The sequence below is a fragment of the Saccostrea cucullata genome, unplaced genomic scaffold, assembly GCF_032062105.1.
Source record: "Saccostrea cucullata isolate Sc308-1 unplaced genomic scaffold, CSIRO_AGI_Scuc_v1 ctg1050, whole genome shotgun sequence".
In the NCBI taxonomy this organism is placed as follows: domain Eukaryota; kingdom Metazoa; phylum Mollusca; class Bivalvia; order Ostreida; family Ostreidae; genus Saccostrea; species Saccostrea cuccullata.
In genome coordinates, this window is record NW_026922132.1 from 76495 (window position 1) to 98393 (window position 21899).

General features: G+C 33.4%; 1 protein-coding gene across 1 annotated transcript; it reads right to left on the bottom strand.

Annotated features, from left to right (window-relative positions):
• Positions 1-218: 218 nt before the first annotated feature.
• LOC134261250 (glucocorticoid-induced transcript 1 protein-like) lies at positions 219-18988 on the bottom strand. The gene is made up of 8 exons (XM_062743700.1): positions 18629-18988; positions 9243-9382; positions 7745-7858; positions 7198-7422; positions 6400-6456; positions 5974-6223; positions 5472-5604; positions 219-3599 (listed from the first exon to the last, which is right to left on the bottom strand). The coding sequence occupies exons 1-8, from the start codon at positions 18825-18827 to the stop codon at positions 3425-3427; spliced, it is 1293 nt and encodes a 430-aa protein (XP_062599684.1). The 5' UTR covers positions 18828-18988; the 3' UTR covers positions 219-3424.
• Positions 18989-21899: the final 2911 nt, after the last annotated feature.

Sequence of the window (21899 nt, forward strand, 5' to 3'; positions counted from 1 at the left end):
TGCTCATTAAACATGTAGCTCTCCTCGAGAGAGATTTGCTTTGGCCTTGGTTTTATGACAATGTTGCAGTACATGTAAATATACAATGCATTTACTGTCACACAATTTAACATTGGAAATTATTTATACTGTACATCATATTTTACCACTGCAGTAATTTTTTTTTTCCTTTTGGTACTTTTTCCATTGAAGTAAAACACATAACACTGTAAAACCAATTAAAATTACAAAAGATAACATTTTTATTTTTTCTCTTTTTTTTTTTTTTAAACAATTTTCACAATTTGAAAACTTCACATTTCTAACAAGCAAAATATAAAGAAAAAATATCCCTTCAAGTTGATGAAGTTAAAGCTTGCAACTGCTTAAATGATTTGTCTATCTCTCACTTTTTTAATTTCGTGTACATACTTTTCATTCATGACATTAAAAAAATAAGAAATTTAGTAAAATATAAATATATTTGACAGGCCAATTAATTTTTTTTTCAATCAATGCTCTTTAACCTTTCGCTTAGATTCAAGTCAAAAATTACAAAATAAATGGACACATTACATTTTAAAGAGAATCAGCAAGCTTCAAAAAATCTTTGTAGGAGGGATGAAATATTTGCCTTTGACCTTTTGAAAAATCACACAGAATTTATTATATACATGTAATGCAAAATATTTTAAACACTGTTGAATTACCATGCCTGAAAATTCAAGTACGCATGTAAACAATACATGTAATATTTCCAGTACGGTGGCATTTCCTTTCTAAAATTTCCAAAAAACTTTAATGTCATTAGAATAATATTACAAATGGTCCTGTACATGTTACTACAATGCAATTAAATAAAAGCATGGACAAATATTCAGTTCACTACTTCCATGTATTTTGAAAATTTTACAAGTTTTGGTCAATCAATGACTTATTTGCATCAAGATATTCTATTTTCTACCATTCCTTACTTTAATCTCATTTTTTTTTCTAATCAAAGAACAAATTCATAAATAAATTAACTTTTTATAAATAAGTATAAATATTTTTTCATTGAAACTCCTACCCCCCCCCCAAAAAATAAGCAGATATAGAACAAACTTTTTCTGCATGGGATTATTTTTGCTATGTAGTGCCTGCAGAAATATGTTGCAAAAAAATCAAAATAATTAAAGGAATTTATTGGAGGTTCCAAGAAATCTTTCTTATTTTCTAACTGCATATTATCAAAAAATTGATTCCGAAAAATAATGACCTTGTGGGAAAAAAGTACTTTATGTTTAGAGTATGCAAGACTTTCATCAATATTGTGATAGGAATTGAAAAGAAATTGGGTTTGTTCTCAAGTCTTGTGTTGTCAAATACTAAATTTTACACGAACATGAAACACAAAGAAAAAACAAATATAGGTATGGATAATGCGTACAATATTTTTAAATGCATTGCCAAAAAGTATGGATGTTAACTCTACTGCAAGTACAGATTTACTGACCCTTTCTTTGCAATTCTCTTAAAAAAAAGCTATTTTGACACAGCATCTTATTAGGACAAATGCTTCATGTATATTGGGTTGCAACTATAAATTCACAATAAAATGTAGGGGGGTTAACTTTTACAAGAAAATCTGGCAACACTACAAAATTTTGTCTTTAGGTCTATGGAATATTGCTAGAAAGAACAAAAATTTGACTACAATCATAAAATCAATCATATGATAGTCTTTACATTTAATGATAGAAATATATCTTAATGACTTTTACAATAGAACCACCTTTCTTCAATACAAAACATATAAGGCAAAAAATAAGCAAAATTCGACATCTTTCAACTGCTGTATGTCTTGTTGAAAAAAAAATTCTTTCTACAAATGTAAACATTTTGTGTATGACCCTAATTTGTTCCTTAACCCAAGCAGAGAGAGAAATAAAGAATACTGAAACATTATGACCAGTTATACACACCTGGGACAAAGTGTAAAAAAAAAAAAATGTGTCTGGACGGATCGTTCAAAGTATGGATGAAGTGGTATAGAAGTGAAACATGATCATGAAACTTGAGTGAAGGATCGTTATGGACGGAGGTGTGAAAATACCTGATGCTTGGCTTAATCGCCCATTTTGTCAGTTTTCGCTTCCCACATTAAAGAAAATGTGAGATTCAATTCATATCAGACTCACTGAAACAAATTTCCTCGAAATTTTAAAGGAATTCAGATGAGCACTTCTGCTGCTTTTACAAATTCTTAGTTAAATTCTGGAAAACTTAATGGAATAAGTAAAATTGTGAAAAGACAGAAAGGTTCCAATTTAAAAACTGTCAATAAAGATAGAGAGGTTCTGATAAAAATTGAGTTTGTATAGAACTGTTCTGTTTTTTACATGTAGATATCTTCTACTATTGATCAAGTTATCAATTTTATGCACAAAAAAAACCTACTCAACCACCATTGTACATGTACAAATATTCAATGAATAAATCTATGCTAAGATATCTGAAAGATATCTCACTCATAAAAAGTGACACATTTAAAACTAAACTGGAAAAAATAAAGGACAAGTACATTTCATTTTCAGTAAGAAAACCATCAAATAAGGTTATGCAGCACAACATTGAAACATGAATATAAAAATACATATTTTATGAAATATCATGAGGAAAAATTTCGTTAGATTAGTGATACATGTAAATGAGGTATTTCTTTTTCTCACTAAATGAATATTTTCCCATAGACTTAATGCCATTTAAATGGAGATGCCACATTTGTTTAGATTTCATATTTTAGCACAAAAAAAAATTCACACATGCATTTAAAGAATCAAAATGATCTAAAAATGACTTATCATTGATTTAAATATCAAGACATATGGAATGTTTTTACATCTTTGTGTAGTCTCAAATAAGATTTCAATAGAGTCTGCCAAAATAAGAAAAAAAATCTTGCAACTTTACAGTAGTATTTTCTGAAAATTGTCTGGCAAGCTAATTACTAAGCAAAAATAATGAAAATCTAAACTTTAACACAACTTACAGGAAACAGATTCCGACAATTCAACAGTCAAACCTAAATATTTGCTAAGTGATAATACATGTACTTGATAATGTTAACAATAAAGATAGAATTTAAACATGTATTTTAAACACATTTACATGTAACTGCATGCAACTAAGAGCCCCAAAACAGAGCAAAATGTCAACGGAATAATAAAATTCCAACTACACATAACTACAAAATTAGCACAACTGATGAAAAAAATCCTCAGTTTAGAGATTCTAGTAATTAAAAAAATTAGTACAACCTCTTAAAAAATAACCAAATAAATACTATTTTATTGAATTACTCAAAATACTAACTGAATGGAAGAAAAAACCAATAATATTCAAAAGCAAAATTACACAAAGGAAAAAAAATAACAATAGATAGATCTCTCATGGGGAGATAACTCTAATTAGTAATTGGAGCAGGAGTGGGTTGTGTCCCTTGACTTGTGTACATGTTTCTAAGGGGACAGAAAGCAGAGTCGATGCTAGGTTTGAAGACATATTGACTTGTCTTGATTGGACACGACATTAGTGGACCTGACATTAGTGGGACTTTTATGGACGGCTGACTTGATTTCCTGAAAAAAAATTAGAAGGCATGCCAATGCTTGTACATGTAAGGTACATTGCCCCTTTCCTTAAAGAGCCATGTTTTCATTTAAAATATAAAGACACATGTATTGGCAGTAAAGAGTATCTCTTAAAGGATTAAAAGGGGTATTATTCCTATATAAAGTTGTCTATTTAAATAATCATTTCTGTCAATTTTTCTTATAATGACAGTGAAAATTGAAGTTGATGGCTACAACAATTGTATTTGTAACTTTTGATATAAAAAATGTCCCAACAAACCAACCTGTAAAATTTTATCAATCCATAAAAACTGACCCCTTCAAATTTTAATGATTCCACAGTATTCCCAACTGTATGTAAAGAAAAAGCAATTTGCAAAATCAGAAGTAGTCTTAGTCAAAAGTTGTGTTTGTAAAGAGAGACTCTGGTTTACAGGTTGTCTTTGACTTAATTGAAATCTTCAAAGATGACTTAAATCCCCCTCCTACAGCTTTCTTGGACGTATTTGTTTTCTTCAAACATGACTTTATTTTCACCCCCATCTGGTACTGTATTGGACTTGCTTGTCTTCTTCATGCATGACTATAATCCCTCCCTACCCCCACCCCCTCTAGCTATCTCTGACTTACTTGCATGACTCTTATCCCCCCGTTACCCCCACCCCCTCTAGCTATTTCTGACTTACTTGTCCTCTTTAGACATGACTACAATTTCACCCCATCCTGTGCCGTCTTGGACTTGCTTATCCCCTTTAAACATGACTATAAGTTAGGACCTTTATAAATGATTGAATAAATGAATGAAACATTACACAAGGCGTTAATTAAAACTGACTTTGATATATACCGATACCAGACAGACCAATAAAGCGTAAATCTAACCAGTCAACAGAATCAAATCAATATTAAGGACTAGTCAGATTTTTTTTCAGAAATATTGTAAAAAATTTAAAAAAAACAAACTATTAGTCTATAAACCAAAGAAATATTTTAATAATTATCAATAAGTTACAATGGTCAAAACCTGCATTTATTTCGCTTCCACAGGTAGATTAAATTTAAAACTCCAATTATTAATTAATTTGTTCAATTATTAAACAAGTGAATTTTTCATGTATCCATGGCCAGATCATTTTTTTTACTACGGTGCAAAACTGACATAGGTACATGTATCTGTATTAATTAATTATTTTTTTAAATTTATCATTTATTCAAATAAGTAGTGATATAATATGAAAAGAAAATGAAACTGCAGATAATAGTTCATTTAATGTAAATTACGCCTGTTTGAACATCTATTTAAAAAAGCAATGCTTAAGTGCAGCTGTCAATCAATTCTAATTATCTCCAACAGTGTGCGTTTTAAAGCATTTCCTGTTACCCAATGAAATTTTCACACCTTTCTGTGCATTACGTAAACAGAGGAGAGACTGGCTAATTTGGCACGGATTTTTCATGCTTCTTATTCAAGGTCCGTGTTGAATATTCTTGCATCTCAATATTATTGTTCATATTGGAGTTATCAATTTTACATGTAAAATATATCGAGTTATCCCCCCCCCCCCTTTCATTACCTTAACATTTTTTACATGTATATTTAATTCTTGTATAATAAAGGTATGGAGGAATTAATAATTTGAGTTACGGATTTCGATTTAAAGAAAAAGAAACCCTGGAATTTCACTGTCTTTAAATATGGTGTTTAAATTTTTAAGTGGACCGATGGTCCACCTAGTCCTGAACATTTGGTGGACCTTCCAATTTTTTGGTGGACTCGGGCCGCTGGTCTACCGTTAGTGTCGAACCCTGCTTGGACTTACTTATCCCTTTTAAACATGTCTATAATTTCACCCCCACCTTGTGCTGTCTTAGACTTACTTGTCGTCTTCCGAGATGACTTTAATCTTTTCACAGCCATCAGGTGGTTCCCTGACAAATGAGTATGACTTGTTAGGACGAGGACTGGCCACCACCTTAAAGTGAGAATCCGGTGACTCGCATCCCTCAATATCTGTAGGAAGAAATCACAATTATGAGAGCTCTATACAGAAAACATACAAAACAAAGGACAATTTTAACCTTATTATTTTACCTCATAGAAAGTTAAATGCTCTTTTAAAAGATTTCAAATGAAAGAAAAAGAATAAGTGTGGTATTTTCAGTATATATGAATATATAAAAAATAAACCATCTACAATAATAGAAGAGCAAGATTTAAAGATGGAAATCTACAAGACCAACAACCCAAATGCTCTTGTTTTGCTTTTTTTTCCATTCAGTGTCATGTGAAACATAAAATTTGAAAGCTGACAGACAAAAATCTTTACAGTCAATGACTTTAACATCTACAAATGGTTTTTCTCTTGTCAGATGTGAGTACCTTTCTCTGTCCTCTCGTTGCCCGAGTCCGCTCCACTGGACGGGCGAGAAGAGTCCATCTGGCCGGGAATTATGGGTATAGCGGGACTACCGGAATGTGACCCACTTCCTGAGCTCATGTCGTCCACACTGACAGTTGGCGTTCCCATGTCCAGCACGCCCGAGGGGGTCTGGGTGTCCACACTGCGGGTACTACTGGTCCGATGAACGGGCTCGGGGATTGGAGCCCGGTGCCCATCTGGGATCTCAATCTGTAACAAATTTTAAGTTTAATGAGGAATGGGCAAATTTCCAATTCAATGAGAAATGGGCATAGTTTTTTTAATATTTCAATTAACCATAACTCGAATCGACACAAATGAAAAGTTAAACAAACCACAGATTGGAATGGTAGATTGGAAAAGGATTTTTTTATGTGAATACTCACTCTCTCTGTCTCTTCAGTGTCATATTCTATGTTCTTCAGCACCAGTTTTTCAATCTCCTACAGAAAACAAAGTGCACACCATGTAATAAATCATTCAAAATGACAAGCAACTTTTGGTCTCTATTGAAGTAAACATATCTATATTCTTCCTCCCCAATGTTTTAATTGAAACAAAGATTATTAGATCTTGATGTAACCTTTAATCATGATAAAATGCTCAGATATTGATCAAAGTAATGCATTATTTTTTATTAAATTTTAATATTTATACAAAAAAAAAAACAATATTAAAATCTAGTGTGGAAAGTGTTAATGAATAATTTTCATAAAATCTTTTGCCACGTACTCCAACTCATTCATTATTTACTACTGTAGACTCCTAATTATACTCGAGGAATTAATTATCATGTAATTTCGAATGAAGCAACACTCGCAATATAAAATTACACGCTTTAATTTCTATGATGCTGAAATCCATGTAAAATTTTTTGATCAACCATCCATTTGCAAATTTTCATCGCTTTTTGACACTGAAGAGCCATTTTGCGATAAAAAGTACTCACTATAAAAAATATGGAATCTACAGTATTGTACACATTGAAATTTCTGCCCCGTTTTTTTTCGCCCCTTTAGTCCTGCTATCAGATGGAAAAATTTAAAGCGGGGCTAATTCATAGATCAATGTCTTGTTTTCTAAATAGAACTGTGAATAGGCAAATTCAAAACAAAGCAAACTTGTTTGCAAGTGTGAAAGGCCAAAGATAACCATGTATACAGTATAACCATGGTTACACATACCATGCTGAGGCCCTCTACGCTGTTTCTCTGGTACCTGGACATATTCTTGGGGGAGGGGATGTGAGCTGGGATCCCCAGGGGTTTAGATGTCCGGATTGGCACGGTGAGGTTCTGGAGGGCTGCGGGCGCTGTAACGGACAGGGCGTCGTGACTGGCCGGTATTGGACTCTGTCGCGCCTTCGGTGTGTCACTCCTACTGGAGTTCTTTAACCTTTGTCTGATGGCCTGCAAAACACAGCAAGAATCATCAGGAATGAAAACTCCTATCAGAGTACAGACAGATTCATAAAGAAAGTAAGGAAATACCTTACAGACTGGTATTTGTGACTTCTTTAACACAAAATATAGTGAAATTTAAAGCTTATAGCAAAGCAATTTGTTACATTTATAATGTAATTCATGTTTCCATTTAATGAACACCTTTTTAAACTACAGAGACTACCCCTCACGGTGTACATGCATTTTTGATGGAAAGCTTTCTTTAGCCAGTTTTTTATTCTTTATTTTCTATTGGTTAACTATTCTGGATATTAGTTTACAGACATACAGCTAGCTGGTCACCAGGCCCAAATGACCTGGATCGTCGGTGATCTTTGGACTTCTTCCTCTGTTTTTTGTCCAGTTTGTGTGAGCTGTGACGAACAACATCTGCCTCTTCTGTCTGTAAAAAGTCAACATTCTGTCAGCATATTAAAGACACTGTATCTGTATGCAAGTACAGAGCTAACCACTACACATTGTATTTCATGTACACTATATACATTTAATTCCTTTAAAATATCAAATTTAATTTTAAAACATGTAAAAGATCAGTTCATTTTTTTATATGACTATCTTGTTATAATTTAACTTTTTCACAGTGATTGGGAAGGAATTGGGGCATGCACCATAATTGCATTGAAGTGAAAATTGGTGCATTAACCTGTTTTTATCAACCAGTGTGCATTCCATTTTTAGAGATGTAACAATACTGACTGATTTTTTGGCATTTTTCAACAATTAAAATTAATCGACTAGCTCGAAAATATTTTGGTGAAAACATGGAATTAACGTTTTAGTCCTGCTGTCAGAAACAGCATAAAACAAGAGTGCATTAGGACATTTCTCACCTACAGATGAACTTTAGGGGAAATCTGACACCTCCATTACACAGATGGTAGGTCAGAAAGGCATCAGACATTAGATACAGAGTCAAAATTAATAATGCACACACCTGACCTTAGACAATAAATCCAATTAAACCTTTGTTTATATGACAGCAGCCCAAACTTTTACCTTGTTCAAAAATGCCAATACATGTTTTGTTTATCAATCATGTTGATGGCATTAACTTGTCATACCAGACACATGTTGAGCTGACACTTGGTCTGAGTTATAATTGTATAACTGTTGCTCTAATTTTCTTTTCTTAAAGCTAATTAGGAGTACATAGTAGTCAGTCAAACATGCTAATGCAATATCTTGGACTGTTATCCATTAAGTTCATATTGATATGTTTTAAAACCACTGGAATTGAAAAAATTTCTTCACCGTAAGCAAGGATTTGTTATAAGCATGTTTACTTTATAACCATGTTTTACTGTACTTTAACACTCAAAAAAAATTTAGTCCAGACGACCAGGAAAACTGAAGTTTATATACTTCACAGCAATATAGACATGATTGATTGATTGTATGTTGTTTCAAGTCCCTCTCGAGAATTTTTCTCTCATATGGAGAAGCCACCACTTGCCGATGGAGAGCTACAAATTTTGTCCTATGCTCAGCACTCAGGGTCATTGAGCATTGAGGGATCTTTTTCGTGCCAGCCCCTACTGCGACACGTGACCTCAGTTTATACTGTCTCATCTGAAGGAATTGTCTCCACATCCCACAGTGGGATTAGAACCTGCGACTTAAGGATTGACTCCTTACTTCGCGACTCTAGAGCAGACACTCTAACCACTGCACCATGCAGGCGACACAATATGGACATGATGTGACACAATGATCTTGATGACACATAAATAACGGTAAATATCCTTGGACTGCTGATGACTTCTCACCTGAGTACAGGCATCGACCTTGAAGCTTGCTGTTGACAGAAACTCTGGTGAGGGCCACTGCCCCTTCAGATAGATCGCCTCTAGTGACCCAGTTCTCTTCAGGGGGCTACTGGTCACTCTCACAGCTTTTGGACGTTCAACTACAAAATAATAAACAAATACCTCAAAAATCATTTCTGCGCGTGCGTTGAAGATTATGTTAAATTTTTCTTCAGGGGGTGTGGGGGTGGGAGGTTGGGGGCTGCAAAGATGTTCTTTAAAAATTTTATGAATACAGAAACTAATACTGTGAAATCATTAATTTTTGTGGGGGTTAAATTTTCATTGTTTTTGAGGCAAGGAGAGACCCACGAATTTATGACCACCACGAAATGTAAAATTTAATATACACTGATACATGTACTAAAACATTCTCCATCCACGAAATCAAGTCCCCGTAAACCAAGATTTTTCCTCAAACCTCAAAAAATTTGACTCCACGAAAATATGTGATTTTACAGTAACCAGCTTGGAAATAAGAGTAAGTTGGTATACTGCATTTTTAAACCCTCCAATTAAAAGATATTGGGGAAAAAAAAACTGTTTAAAGATTGATCATTCTTGCACTGATACAAAGTACAGCGTAAAACTTTTTCTTATTAATCAAAATTAATGATACAACTGAATACAACCTTCTTCTAAGCATAGTCATGATCGTTATCATAATAATAAACTTGTTCATTTACTAATCTATTGAATACTCTGGATTCTTTTTAGATTTTATTTCACAAAGTGAGAATTAACACCCCAAATCCCACCCCTCAAAAATCGCAGTATCGCAAGATATACGAATTAAAATTAAGAAAATGCTTATTTGGTCTGCCTGGTAAATAAATGCTTGCATTGCTTAGTCTTGTAAAAAAAGTCTATCAAAAATTTTAGACTTCCACCATGTTCATACATATAACTATATAATCATTTCTTTAAATGTCATTATAAGAAACGGTTCATAACACTAGGATTTTACATTTTAAACACAAAGACTGGTATGAAAGAATGTCAAATTACGTTTGGTAAAAAATTTTCGCCTTTGCTTAACAGAACCAGAAGTCTCTGTCGAGATTGAAACTCTACTGGTTTGTACTTATAGCAAAGGAAGAGGAAAGTTCTTAAGCAGTTGGGAATTGAAACTTTACCACAGCAATAAAAAGAATAATGATCCTTGATTAAGTCTCTTTATGTTCTTAGTATAGTCTACTTGCATGCCACATTATATTATAATCAGACTTAAACTGCAGGAGGAGTAGCATTTTGAGAGTTTTTAACAGAAATTTCTATTTTTAGTTACCTTCGCAACACGAATCATCGAAATCAAAAACCGATACACAGAATTATGCATCTTAGTGTAGTCTACTTGTGTGCCAAGTTATATTGAAATCAGACCAAAACTGTAGGAGGAGTAGCATTTTGAAAGAATTTCACAGAAATTTCTATTTTTAGTAAAAACAGCAACAACGTTCATCGAAATCAAAAACTGATAAAAAGAATTATGCATCTTAGTGTAGTATACTTGTATGCCAAGTTATATTGAAATCAGACCAAAACTGTAGGAGGAGTAGCATTTTGAAAGAATTTCACAGAAATTTCTATTTTTAGAAACAACGGCAACACCGTTAATCGAAATCAAAAACCGATACACAGAATTATGTATCTTAGTGTAGTCTACTTGTGTGCCAAGTTATATTGAAATCAGACCAAAACTGTAGGAGAAGTAGCATTTTGAAAGAATTTCACAGAAATTTCTATTTTTAGTAACAACGGCAACACCGTTAATCGAAATCAAAAACCGATATAAAGAATTATGTATCTTAGTGTAGTCTACTTGTGTGCCAAGTTATATTGTAATCAGACCAAAACTGTAGGAGGAGTAGCATTTTGAAAGAATTTCACAGAAATTTCTATTTTTAGCAACAACGGCAACATCGTTAATCGAAATCAAAAACCTGTATACAGAATTATGTATCTTAGTGTAGTCTACTTGTGTGCTAAGTTATATTGAAATCAGACCAAAAATGTAGAAGGAGTAGTATTTTGAAAGAATTTCACATAAATTTCTATTTTTAGTAACCACGGCAACACCCTTCATCGAAATCAAAAACCGATATACAGAATTATGTATCTTAGTGTAGTCTACTTATGTGCCATGTTATATTGAAATCAGACCAAAACTGTAGGAGAAGTAGCATCTTGAAAGAATTTCACAGAAATTTCTATTTTTAGTAACCACGGCAACACCGTTCATCGAAATCAAAAACCGATACACAGAATTATGTATCTTAGTATAGTCTACTTGTGTGCCAAGTTATATTGAAATCAGACCAAAACTGTAGGAGAAGTAGCATTTTGAAAGAATTTCACAGAAATTTCTATTTTTAGTAACCACGGCAACACCGTTCATCGAAATCAAAAACCAATAAATAGAATTATGTATCTTAGTGTAGTCTACTTGTGTGCCAAGTTATATTGAAATCAGACCAAAACTGTAGGAGGAGTAGCATTTTGAAAGATTGTTTACAGACAGACAGACAGACGGACAGACAGACAGACGGACGACGGACGCATTACTATCGCATAAGCTCTTCTGGTCTCTGACCAGTAGAGCTAAAAATGAAGGCCTAAAATTGTACACTTGATAAATTTGTTCCCAGCTTATCATTCTTGATTTTGTGTTTTTATGACGTCACATTAAGACCCACTGATGTAAATAACGCATTAGATCTAGACTAAGTATAATTTTACTGCATTTTATTGAATTAATTTTATTCTTTTTTACATTCAGTTTTAAGGATATAAATGTGATTACGTTTTTAGATGAGCTTTCTGATTCTCAAGTACAGTTTTCTCTATTTGAACTAATTGTCTAATAGTTGATTAGGCACAGCTATGGAACGCCATCACTGCCTTATAGCATAAAACTATGCACTCATTATGTCAATCTATCATTACGTGATGTGAACATATCTTTACGTTATGTCAATTTTTTATGGGGTGATGTAAAAATATCTTTACATCATGTCAATGTTGCATTACATGAGGTAAACACATTCTTCCATTATGTCAGCACTTTATAACTTGAAGTCCAAAGTTCATTATGTGAAGTGAAAATATGTTTACATTGTGTTAAAACTTGATTACGTGAAACGAATGTTTCTTTATATCATTTCATTTCTTTAATATGTGAGGTCAAAATTGCATTACGTCAAGTTAATTTCGTTTTACATGTGTTCTATGATTAATTTATCATTACGTTAAGTCAAAGTCCATTCCCTTTTGTGAGTTTATATTTCTACTATAACTAAGCATTATTAGGTGATGTTAATGTATCTTTATTTTACGCCGAGGTCATCACAATATGAGGTGAAACCATCTTACCTTTATGTCAGTGCTTTATTACGTGATGTAAAAAGGTTTAGAACATAATGCGAACATACATTATGGAGACAGTTCCGGCGTTCCATATTATACCAACACTTTATTACATTATGTCAAAACTCCATTCCGTGATGTGGATATATAATTACGTTATGTCAACTCTTTCTTATGTGATTTAAAACTTTTTTAAAATCTTTACATTGTGTTAATTCTTTATCATGTTGATTACAAATGTTCATTACGTACTGTAAAACACATTTACATTATGTCAAAGTTGATACCGTGCTTTCACGACTGGGAAGGGGGGGGGGGGGGGGGTTGTGAATAATTAAGACGAATTACAGATACATTATATGAGGGGGGGGGGGGGTCTGGCTTCCTCTTTCTTCCCGATATAACTTTATCATAGAAAATGTTCATTGAAATTCGCCCCACCTTTTTGCTGAAGTATATGGGTAATGTAGTATATTTGGAAAATTTTTCAGGACTGATCGAAGTTGGACCCCCCCCCCCCCCTACTTTCACCCGAAAAAGGATTTTCGAGTTTGGACATTTTTTTTTTTTTTTTTTTGCTTTTTCTTGTACGTTATTTTTTTTCTGGCTAACAAACCTCCCCAAACTTTCAAAAACGATGCAACGTCACTGGAATGAGTCATTTTTCAACCATTCCAGGACTAGAATTCTATTACAAAAATCTACCAGTCCCTCACTTAAATCAATTGACCATTCCTTAGTAAACATGGGCACATATCAGTGGCGATCTTGGGTTCTTGAAAAGAGTAGCTATAGGGGGACGGTATGGTGTCTAAGTTGGGGACCAGGGGATCAAACCCTGGAGGCTCTCAGGCTTAATTCATTTTTTTTTAATAAAACGTTTCAACTTATTTCAGTTATTCTTTATGTGAGACTTATGCAATGTCCTACAAAGTAAAACATTAATTAATTTCATGCAAATTTTGGTCACTAAAGATGGGAGGGCAGGATCCCCGCTCTCCCCACCCACCCACCAGTGCACGTATGAAATTCGATGTGTTTACACTTTTTTTAAAAAAAAAAAGAGGAGGGTTAAACACTGATAAAAAGCTAAGGACAGTGTTTTGTTGTTAGATCAGAAGTTTCGGACTTTTCAAAATAATTCAAAATCAAAGGCCTGAAATGCCTGCGAGTTGACTCGCTCGAGTCAATTGAGCTTTTTCATACATCTGGGCACCATACCTTTATATATTCAGTTTATTTTGCATCTTAAGAGATTGAATATTATATGTCTGATCCATGTTCGGTTCATAAATAAAGTGTATATTGCTTTTCCTTTATATTTACAGGTTGTCACTAATGGGCTTCCATATTATTTCGACTGGATTCTATAATGAATTTCAGCACACTAGCTGAAGTGGTCACTGTTATGGAATAATTAGGTTAAAGATCTGGATTCTAAAAATAGATTTTCAACAACAACTAGCTGCAGCAAATGAGAGCAGCAGGTGTTTGTGTTAGGGGGTATTCTAGGTCAATTATAAATAAACTTCAGATGGGAAGATAAGATCGCCTAACATGCTTGAACATATATTCATACGCAGTAATTGTACATCGTACAGTATTTAATCAAAAATTTCTTTAAAAGCATGAAGGCATAAATAATGTTACAGTATGAAATTTTATACAGTTTTTACCTCTTAAGTTTATTCAATCACTCAAACCAAAGCATTTTTTGCTAGAACTATTATATTTGGCGTATGGATCACCTTGATGAATGCGTGAAAAAATTTACAGCTCTGAAATGGCTATGTCGACAGGGAGTAGCTCGCTACGCGAGCCAACTCAATAAAAAGCAAAATATTACTGCATAACACATACTATTTGATGAGATTTAACGGCCATTAGATTTCGACGTTAAAAAAAATAATCGTCAATAAAGATTCAACGGGAACATGATCCTATTTATAAATTTTAACCTGAAATTTAATTAAGAATTAATTAAGTCTTGTGTATATAATTTAATATTTGATATGTTTAATTTAAATTATTTGCATGTTTAACAGATGTGCATGTAATATTGAAAACACAAAACGAACTTTTAGGCATAACCTAAACCTTACGTCACACAATAAAGAGTTGAAATATTCTAAGATATACAGACAAGAGGCTAAGCATTTTAGACACACTGTAAAGATACAGTAGCATAACATAATAATGATTTGTAAAGAAAGTAAGGGAAAATCGACATCATGTAATAGATTCCCGTCGTCATGTAGCATATTGATGACACAATATAGTAAAGAATTGGCCACATGTGACAATTTTTTCACATCAAGTAATGAAATTCTGACATCGTGTTATAGCGACTTGATATTGAATTGAAGATAAATGTAATGAACTACTTAGACCAAATAGTAGAGAGTGCACATAATGTAATAATGAGTTGAAATTATATAAAAACATCTTTACACCACGTAAAATTGTTTTTACTTAATGTCATAAAAGGCTGATATAATGCAATGGAAGATTGGCGCAATGTAATTGAAGTACGAGTTAATGACATAAAGACTTAACATAATGTAATGGAAAGTTGACATAATGCAATAGTAGTGTGTGTAAATGTCATAAAGAGTTAACATAATGTAATGGAAGGTTGACACAATGCACTAGTAGTGTGTGTAAATGTCATGAAGAGATGATATAATGTGATGGAAGATTGACACAATGCAGTAGTGGTGTGGGTCAATGTCATAAAGAGTTAACATAATGTAATGGAAAGTTTACATAACGCAATAGTAGCATGTGTAAATGTCATAAAGAGTTGACATATTGGTAATGGAAAGTTTACATAACGCAATGGTAGCGTGTGTAAATGTCATAAAGAGTTGACATATTGTAATGGAAAGTTGACATAACGCAATGGTAGCGTGTGTAAATGTCATGAAGAGTTGACATATTGTAATGGAAAGTTGACATAACGCAATGGTAGCATGTGTAAATGTCATAAAGAGTTGACATAATGTAATGGAAAGTTGACTCAATGCAATAGTACTCTAAGTAAATGTCACAAAGTGTTGACATAATGGAATGGAAAGTTGACACAATGCAAATGTAGAGTTCTGCTATAAGGCAGTGACGGCGTTCCATACACAGCAACTGAAAACGAGAGCTTTTCATAGTAGGATGTTCTTGATGAAAAACCCTTTGAAATCAAAATTTTTCTCCTTCAACTATGATTACTTATTTTAAAGCAATATGGGTTGCATGTTTGACATCGGAAATTTTTGTTGCAAATTTGTAATTAACTAATTCAATGACAGAAAAATAGAACATTTATGAACTTCTGTTGTTCATATTTGCAATGGAAAAGCTTTTTATAAGCTTTGATTAAAGCAAAATTGCATTATTGCCGTCCTGTACAATAATGTTTTCATATGTAATACTGTATATTCCATCGTACATAAATATTTCTTCTAAACCATTTTTAAACTTTATTTTGGTCTTATTGATCATAAGGGTTTAAATTACACTGAAATTAAACATAATAACGAGTTTTACCAGCAAAATAAAATTCTTAAAAATGCAGCTAATATTGCTTTAAATCAATATCTTGGAAACAAAAATCTTCTTATTTTTATTTGATACGTATATGATTCGTGCTATTTTTTCATCCCCAGTGAAATTGTATAACTATCAACAATAACAAAAAAAGCATACTTAATTAATATTGACTCATCCATGCAAGTTTGGTCTGGATAGAGTTTATAGTTACTTGGGAATGGACCTGCTCCAAAAACTTAAACCCGGTCACTCATCTGGAAAATGTAGGACAGAGTCAGCATCCGAAGCAAGTCTGGTAGTGTCCATCCCTAGATGCATCATCCATGCAAGTTTGGTCTGGGTAGGGCTTATAGTTACTTGGGAATGGACCTGCTCCAAAAACTTTAACCTGGTCACTCATCTGGAAAATGTAGGTCACATCCAGCATCCAAAGCAATTCTGGTAGTGTCCATCCCTAGATGCATCATCCATGCAAGTTTGGTCTAAGTAGGGCTTATAGTTACTTGGGAACAGAACTGCTCCTAAAACTTTAACCGGGACGCCGACGCTAACGCCGGGGGTATAGCATAAGCTCATCTCGACTTTGTCGAGGTGAGCTAAAAAAAGCCATACCCCATTATTTGCGATACTGAACCTAAAAAATTTTCAAAATTAATATTTTTTTTTTTACAGTAAACATTCTTTTTAAAAAGCAGACAATTTAATCTTTGTTAAAATAAACAGATACAATTTTAGAAAATTTGGTCTGTAAATATATATAAACACAGAAAAGAAGGATTACATAGATAGAATTGTGTTCATGTGTGGCTTTTAAAATTATTACGATAAAAAAGGCACAGTGTTATTAGTATATGTACCGACTTTGGTTTAAAAAAAAAAAAAATACGGAGATAGAAAGAGTCATTGGATCTAGACAGGGAAAGCCAAAACAGAAAAAAAAGCAATTGAGAGAAAGGAAGACAAAAGAAGTGACAGAATCATTTTATTTCCCATAAATAATTGAAATCATTTATTTGCAAGTTTAGTTTCACTTTCACACACTGCAGTCAATCGAATTCAGCCTTCCTTATAAATGCGCGTGCAACCGATTATACAGATAGCATAATCGATAGCATATTCTGATCATGGCTTAAAAATTTATAGTTGGAAAACAAATCATCAATATTCTTGTATTAGAAATTTATTCATATGTAAATGCTATCTGTCAACGTCTATATTCACAAATATATTACTCCAGTACAGAACTGCTCTCTCTGGACATCGTTTTTTCTCTCTCTCTCTTTAGATTGAAGTGTCGAAGGACGACAGTAAATTACACAGATAAAACATGCTAAAATCTTGCAAACATGCAACAGGATGTTAAAAAACAAATACTATCATGTTTGAAAATCATATATTTATGCTAGGTTTTAGTCAAGTTAATGATATTTCTTAAAAATTACCCTGCAAAAGACATGATCGTTGTATAAGTTTTAGTATTGAATGTTGCGACTGGGTCTCACTGACGTCATAAGAAAAGGGAGATAAGCAGCGCCAATTGAAATTCATTTTTTCAGTCAAGTAATTTTGATTGACTCTGCTGTCTTTAACTTGCGTAAAAAATCCAAAATGTAATTTCAGACTTATAAATGTTGCTCAGATGAACTCATTTCCGAATTCACAACCCAAAATGCTCAGGACATTGTTTCGTATGACCTTTATGACTTTCATCACAAATTTCATAAATAAAATAATTTTCTACTTTTCAAGTATATATATATATCCTCTTGATAGTAAATTATATGACAGATGAAGAGTTATAGCTCCCCACCCAGATCAATATAGATGTGTCATACTATGACATATCCCTGCTTAATAAGAGTAAAGTGGAAAACCCAAGAATTACCTGCAAAAGTGCATTGAAAATTGAACAATATAAACCATATAATCTGTTGAACAAACAAGAACCATGTCAAAATAAGACATGTTGAACATGAATGAATAAATATATGCATTTAATATTTATGGGTCTCAACTCCCTAAATAAATTTCAATAAAAAATCAAAGAAGTATTCTGCCCTCAAAAAATCTTTAAATGTGATAACATTGAGTTATCTTTGAATTTCTCCAATTGAAGGTAAAATATTGGCACTATGCCACAATTTCGGCCATTTTAATGATCGGGGCCTTGAAAGGGTTTTTGTACACATTATTTTTTTAGTGTATTTATAACTCGCCAATTATAAAGTAAAATTTCAAGGAAATCATTTTGTTTAAGCTTCTTCATATAGATAAATATCTTTCCTAGGGAGGGTCTTCCGGCGATTGCCGATTCCACTTTAAATAAGAGTCATATTTGCTTGCAAACTCTGTGGTGGATTTGACATTTTGACAATGCTTAAAAAACTTGGCCTGCTGCCAACTTCTTTCAATGCACGTTGTTCAAGCTAAAATTTTACCTTTGAAACTTGGTGAATTCGGAGATTTCCTCTCCGGGGAGTAGTTGGAGTCTGGAGATCTTCTCGGTACCCAAGGTGTGGGTGAGGACGGACTTTTTCTGGTGGGACTCCCCTTCAATTTGAAGGGTTGCACGGCTTTCATCGGCCGCATCGTCGAGGGCGACGCGTTCTTCCGCACTCGTTGCGGCTGTGTAGACATATTTTTTCAAATCCTATATCCAGAAAAGGAAGAAGAGTTTGTTATTAACACCTAATTAAACGAACAGATCTTTCAGCCTTCCATTTACCACTCAATTTTCGATCAAACACAGTCGACGTAAGTTTGGCAGACTTTCCACACAAGAATGCATATCACGTGACTTTTCGATCTTATTTCATTGGGTAAAAACTTCCGAGTGCAATATTTTGACAAAACTTGGAACTGTAATCTAGATCCATTATTAAAACAAAAACGAAGACAAGATGCAAGGGCCTATGCACTAAATGTTGGTGAGCGTGCTTTAATTTTAGTAAAATATATTTATCTTAGGCGAGGATCCAGGAATTTACCCGGTGACCAAATCAATCTGGAACAAATTTTAATTTGTTTTTTATTTGACAAGCCGCAATAAACATCTTTCCAGAACCTGAAACAAACTATTGCTGGAAAAGCACTTTTTAAAGTCTTTTTTTCAAAAAATCTCAACACCGACCCCTCTTCTCATTTAACGAGGGGTTCCCGTTTCCGCGGAAGGGGGGGGGGTGTCAAAGTCAAGTCACTTTCACATAAAAAAATATCTGAAAATACCAGGAGCAGCTGTCCATGCAGCCCATGTATATATAGATCTATTTATTGGCGTCTTTCAAACCTTTTGTTCAACGACTATATTGAATTAATTACAGCTCAGCTACTAATATTTTACATGTATATTTGAGGCTAAATAAAAAAAACCTTTAATTAATTGTTTCCCCTAACGTACGCGACCGACCCAATTAAATCGCACCGACTGAAAAGATTCTTTAAATAAGGAGATTCAATTATTTTTTTTATTGTTAACTAAGTTTCATGAAATACAATTTCATCAAAACCAGTTTTTAGCAGAACGGCCGACATTGTTCTACTGTGATTTATTGAAGAAAATGGTATTTTTCTTGAAAAAGTTCTTAATAAAACTAGAGGTACTGTGAGCAATGAGCTCACTAAATGATACCCCCCGCCTCCCATATGATTATAATGGCAAAGTCCATGTTTTGCGGTGGCCGGGAAACCCAAAATATTTGTCGGATCAAAAAATAAAATATGAGGTGCACAATGGCAATATGTAATAAAGATTCTGTGAAAGTTTCATTAAATTTCACTCAGTGGTTTAAGAGGAGTTGAGGATAAGAGATGGGTACCCTAAAGCGTAACAGACGGACGGACTGACGGACGTACAGACGGACGGACGGACAGACGGACGGACGGAATTAACGATTACTATATACCCTCCCGCTTTTCAAGCGGGGGGTATAACAACGGCGACGTCTCAATCTTATGCTATTAGCTATCTAGAATTCTTCACTCTTGAAACAATTTGATAATAAAATTTACCACGACTAATTAAGAGTGTTTCGGAGGTGTCTTGGCCTCTCCATGTGAGTGAATAAATTTTCGAAAGGGACGGTAAACAACAAACAAACCTGTCTGTTGAATTTTAAAAGGTACGTAATACATGGTACATGTAAGCCCCGCCTAACGAGCAGATGAGGGGCCCACCTAGTGAACACATCATTCAATTTCACTGCATTTTATTTAATTTGAGTTTTGATCTAATAACCAGTTCATCTATGTTCCTATGTTTACTATATGCCATTACGGAACCATAGGAGTTGTTGTAAATATGTCTGCATATTCATCCTGATAAATATAATTCAGATTTTCTTTCTTTAATGCCTTTATTTATGGGTTAAACTTCGTGACTATGACATTGTATATACATGTAGCATTTTTATCATTTGTAGATTCAGTTTGAGTCAATTAAATATTGTTTAAATACTCTTTACAAATAGTTTTGAAATCATTTTTCAGCTTCCTGAGACGCCCAGTGTATTTTTCTTTAATTACGGAAGATTGGTCTTTGAATCCCTTCGAGATTTCGACATTTGAACATTTCCCAATTGCTCCAAATTTAGACGTACTGAGCACTTTTTGCCATTAAGCAGTAAGGGATCTTTTTTGAGCCAGCATCTTTTGCGAGACTGGACCTAAGTTTTTATGGTCCCTTTTGAAAGACTGTTTTCAACGTTCCTTATTGGTATTTGGACCTGCGACTTAAAATTAAACACTTACTTCTTAACTCTAAAGCAAAATGCTCTAGAAACACTGCAAATCTGATGGCCCTCAAAACGTATACATTGATTGTCTATAAGCACTGGGGGCTGATGGAAGGTTTGAAAAAATATACTCGGATGTCCGGTCTTTGCGTATTTGAGAATCTTGTCTTCATCTATTTGATCTATATAAATGTATTCTGGCGTGAGGTAGCTCACAAGTTCAACTAAATATAACAGTTGTAAATTAATTAATCATGAATTTTCCTTTAACATGTTTAAACAGCATATGTTTGATACTTAGCATTTTATTCACAAATCGCTTTCTTTTGTACTTTTCTTGCTTATATTAAATTTTAGAATGTATTTTCAAAGCTGCTGTCAAAAATAAAATTGTTTACCTACCTACCGACCCACCTTGAGAATTCAGGGTCGGGTTAGGGGAAACAAAGACATTTCTAATTCCGGCCTGATATTATAATAATATAAAAACTTTAAGGCTTGAAAATTAATTTGGTGGAGATATTTTAAAACTGTTGATCGAATTAAGAATAAAACTTGATGAAAGAAAACTATATTTTACTCCAAAAAAGTTTACTTAAATTTTTTTTAAAAAGGTATTTTTCTTTAAAAATCTTCTGGGAGGTAATACAGTAGCTAGATATTACCCTACTATATCTAGGTCCTTTATCCAAAACAAATTTTGTTCAGATTATTATAGTTTATTAAATTCTACAAATTCCAAAACTTTAATATAACACTTTTTAAAAAAGATGCTACCATATTTCCGTTTTCCTGCCAGTGATTAATGTATATCTCCTCCTGGAAATAGAAGAAAAAGAAGAGATGGAGAGAGACGCAAAAGATAATATATGTGATCAGAAAAGCTTAGTTACACTGTACATCGCTTTATTTTAACTCTGTTGAGCTTGAATTGAGTCCATGAGGACCTGCTGCGAGTAAATTGGCTATATTTGGAATT

Coding starts and splice junctions, on each gene's coding strand:
- LOC134261250 (XM_062743700.1), bottom strand. CDS start 18,827: ATGTCTACACAGCCGCAACGAGTGCGGAAGAACGCGTCGCCCTCGACG. Junction 6,457..7,197: donor GCGTAGAGGGCCTCAGCATG/GTATGTGTAACC, acceptor TGTTTTCTGTAG/GAGATTGAAAAACTGGTGCT. Junction 6,224..6,399: donor ACACTGAAGAGACAGAGAGA/GTGAGTATTCAC, acceptor AATTTGTTACAG/ATTGAGATCCCAGATGGGCA.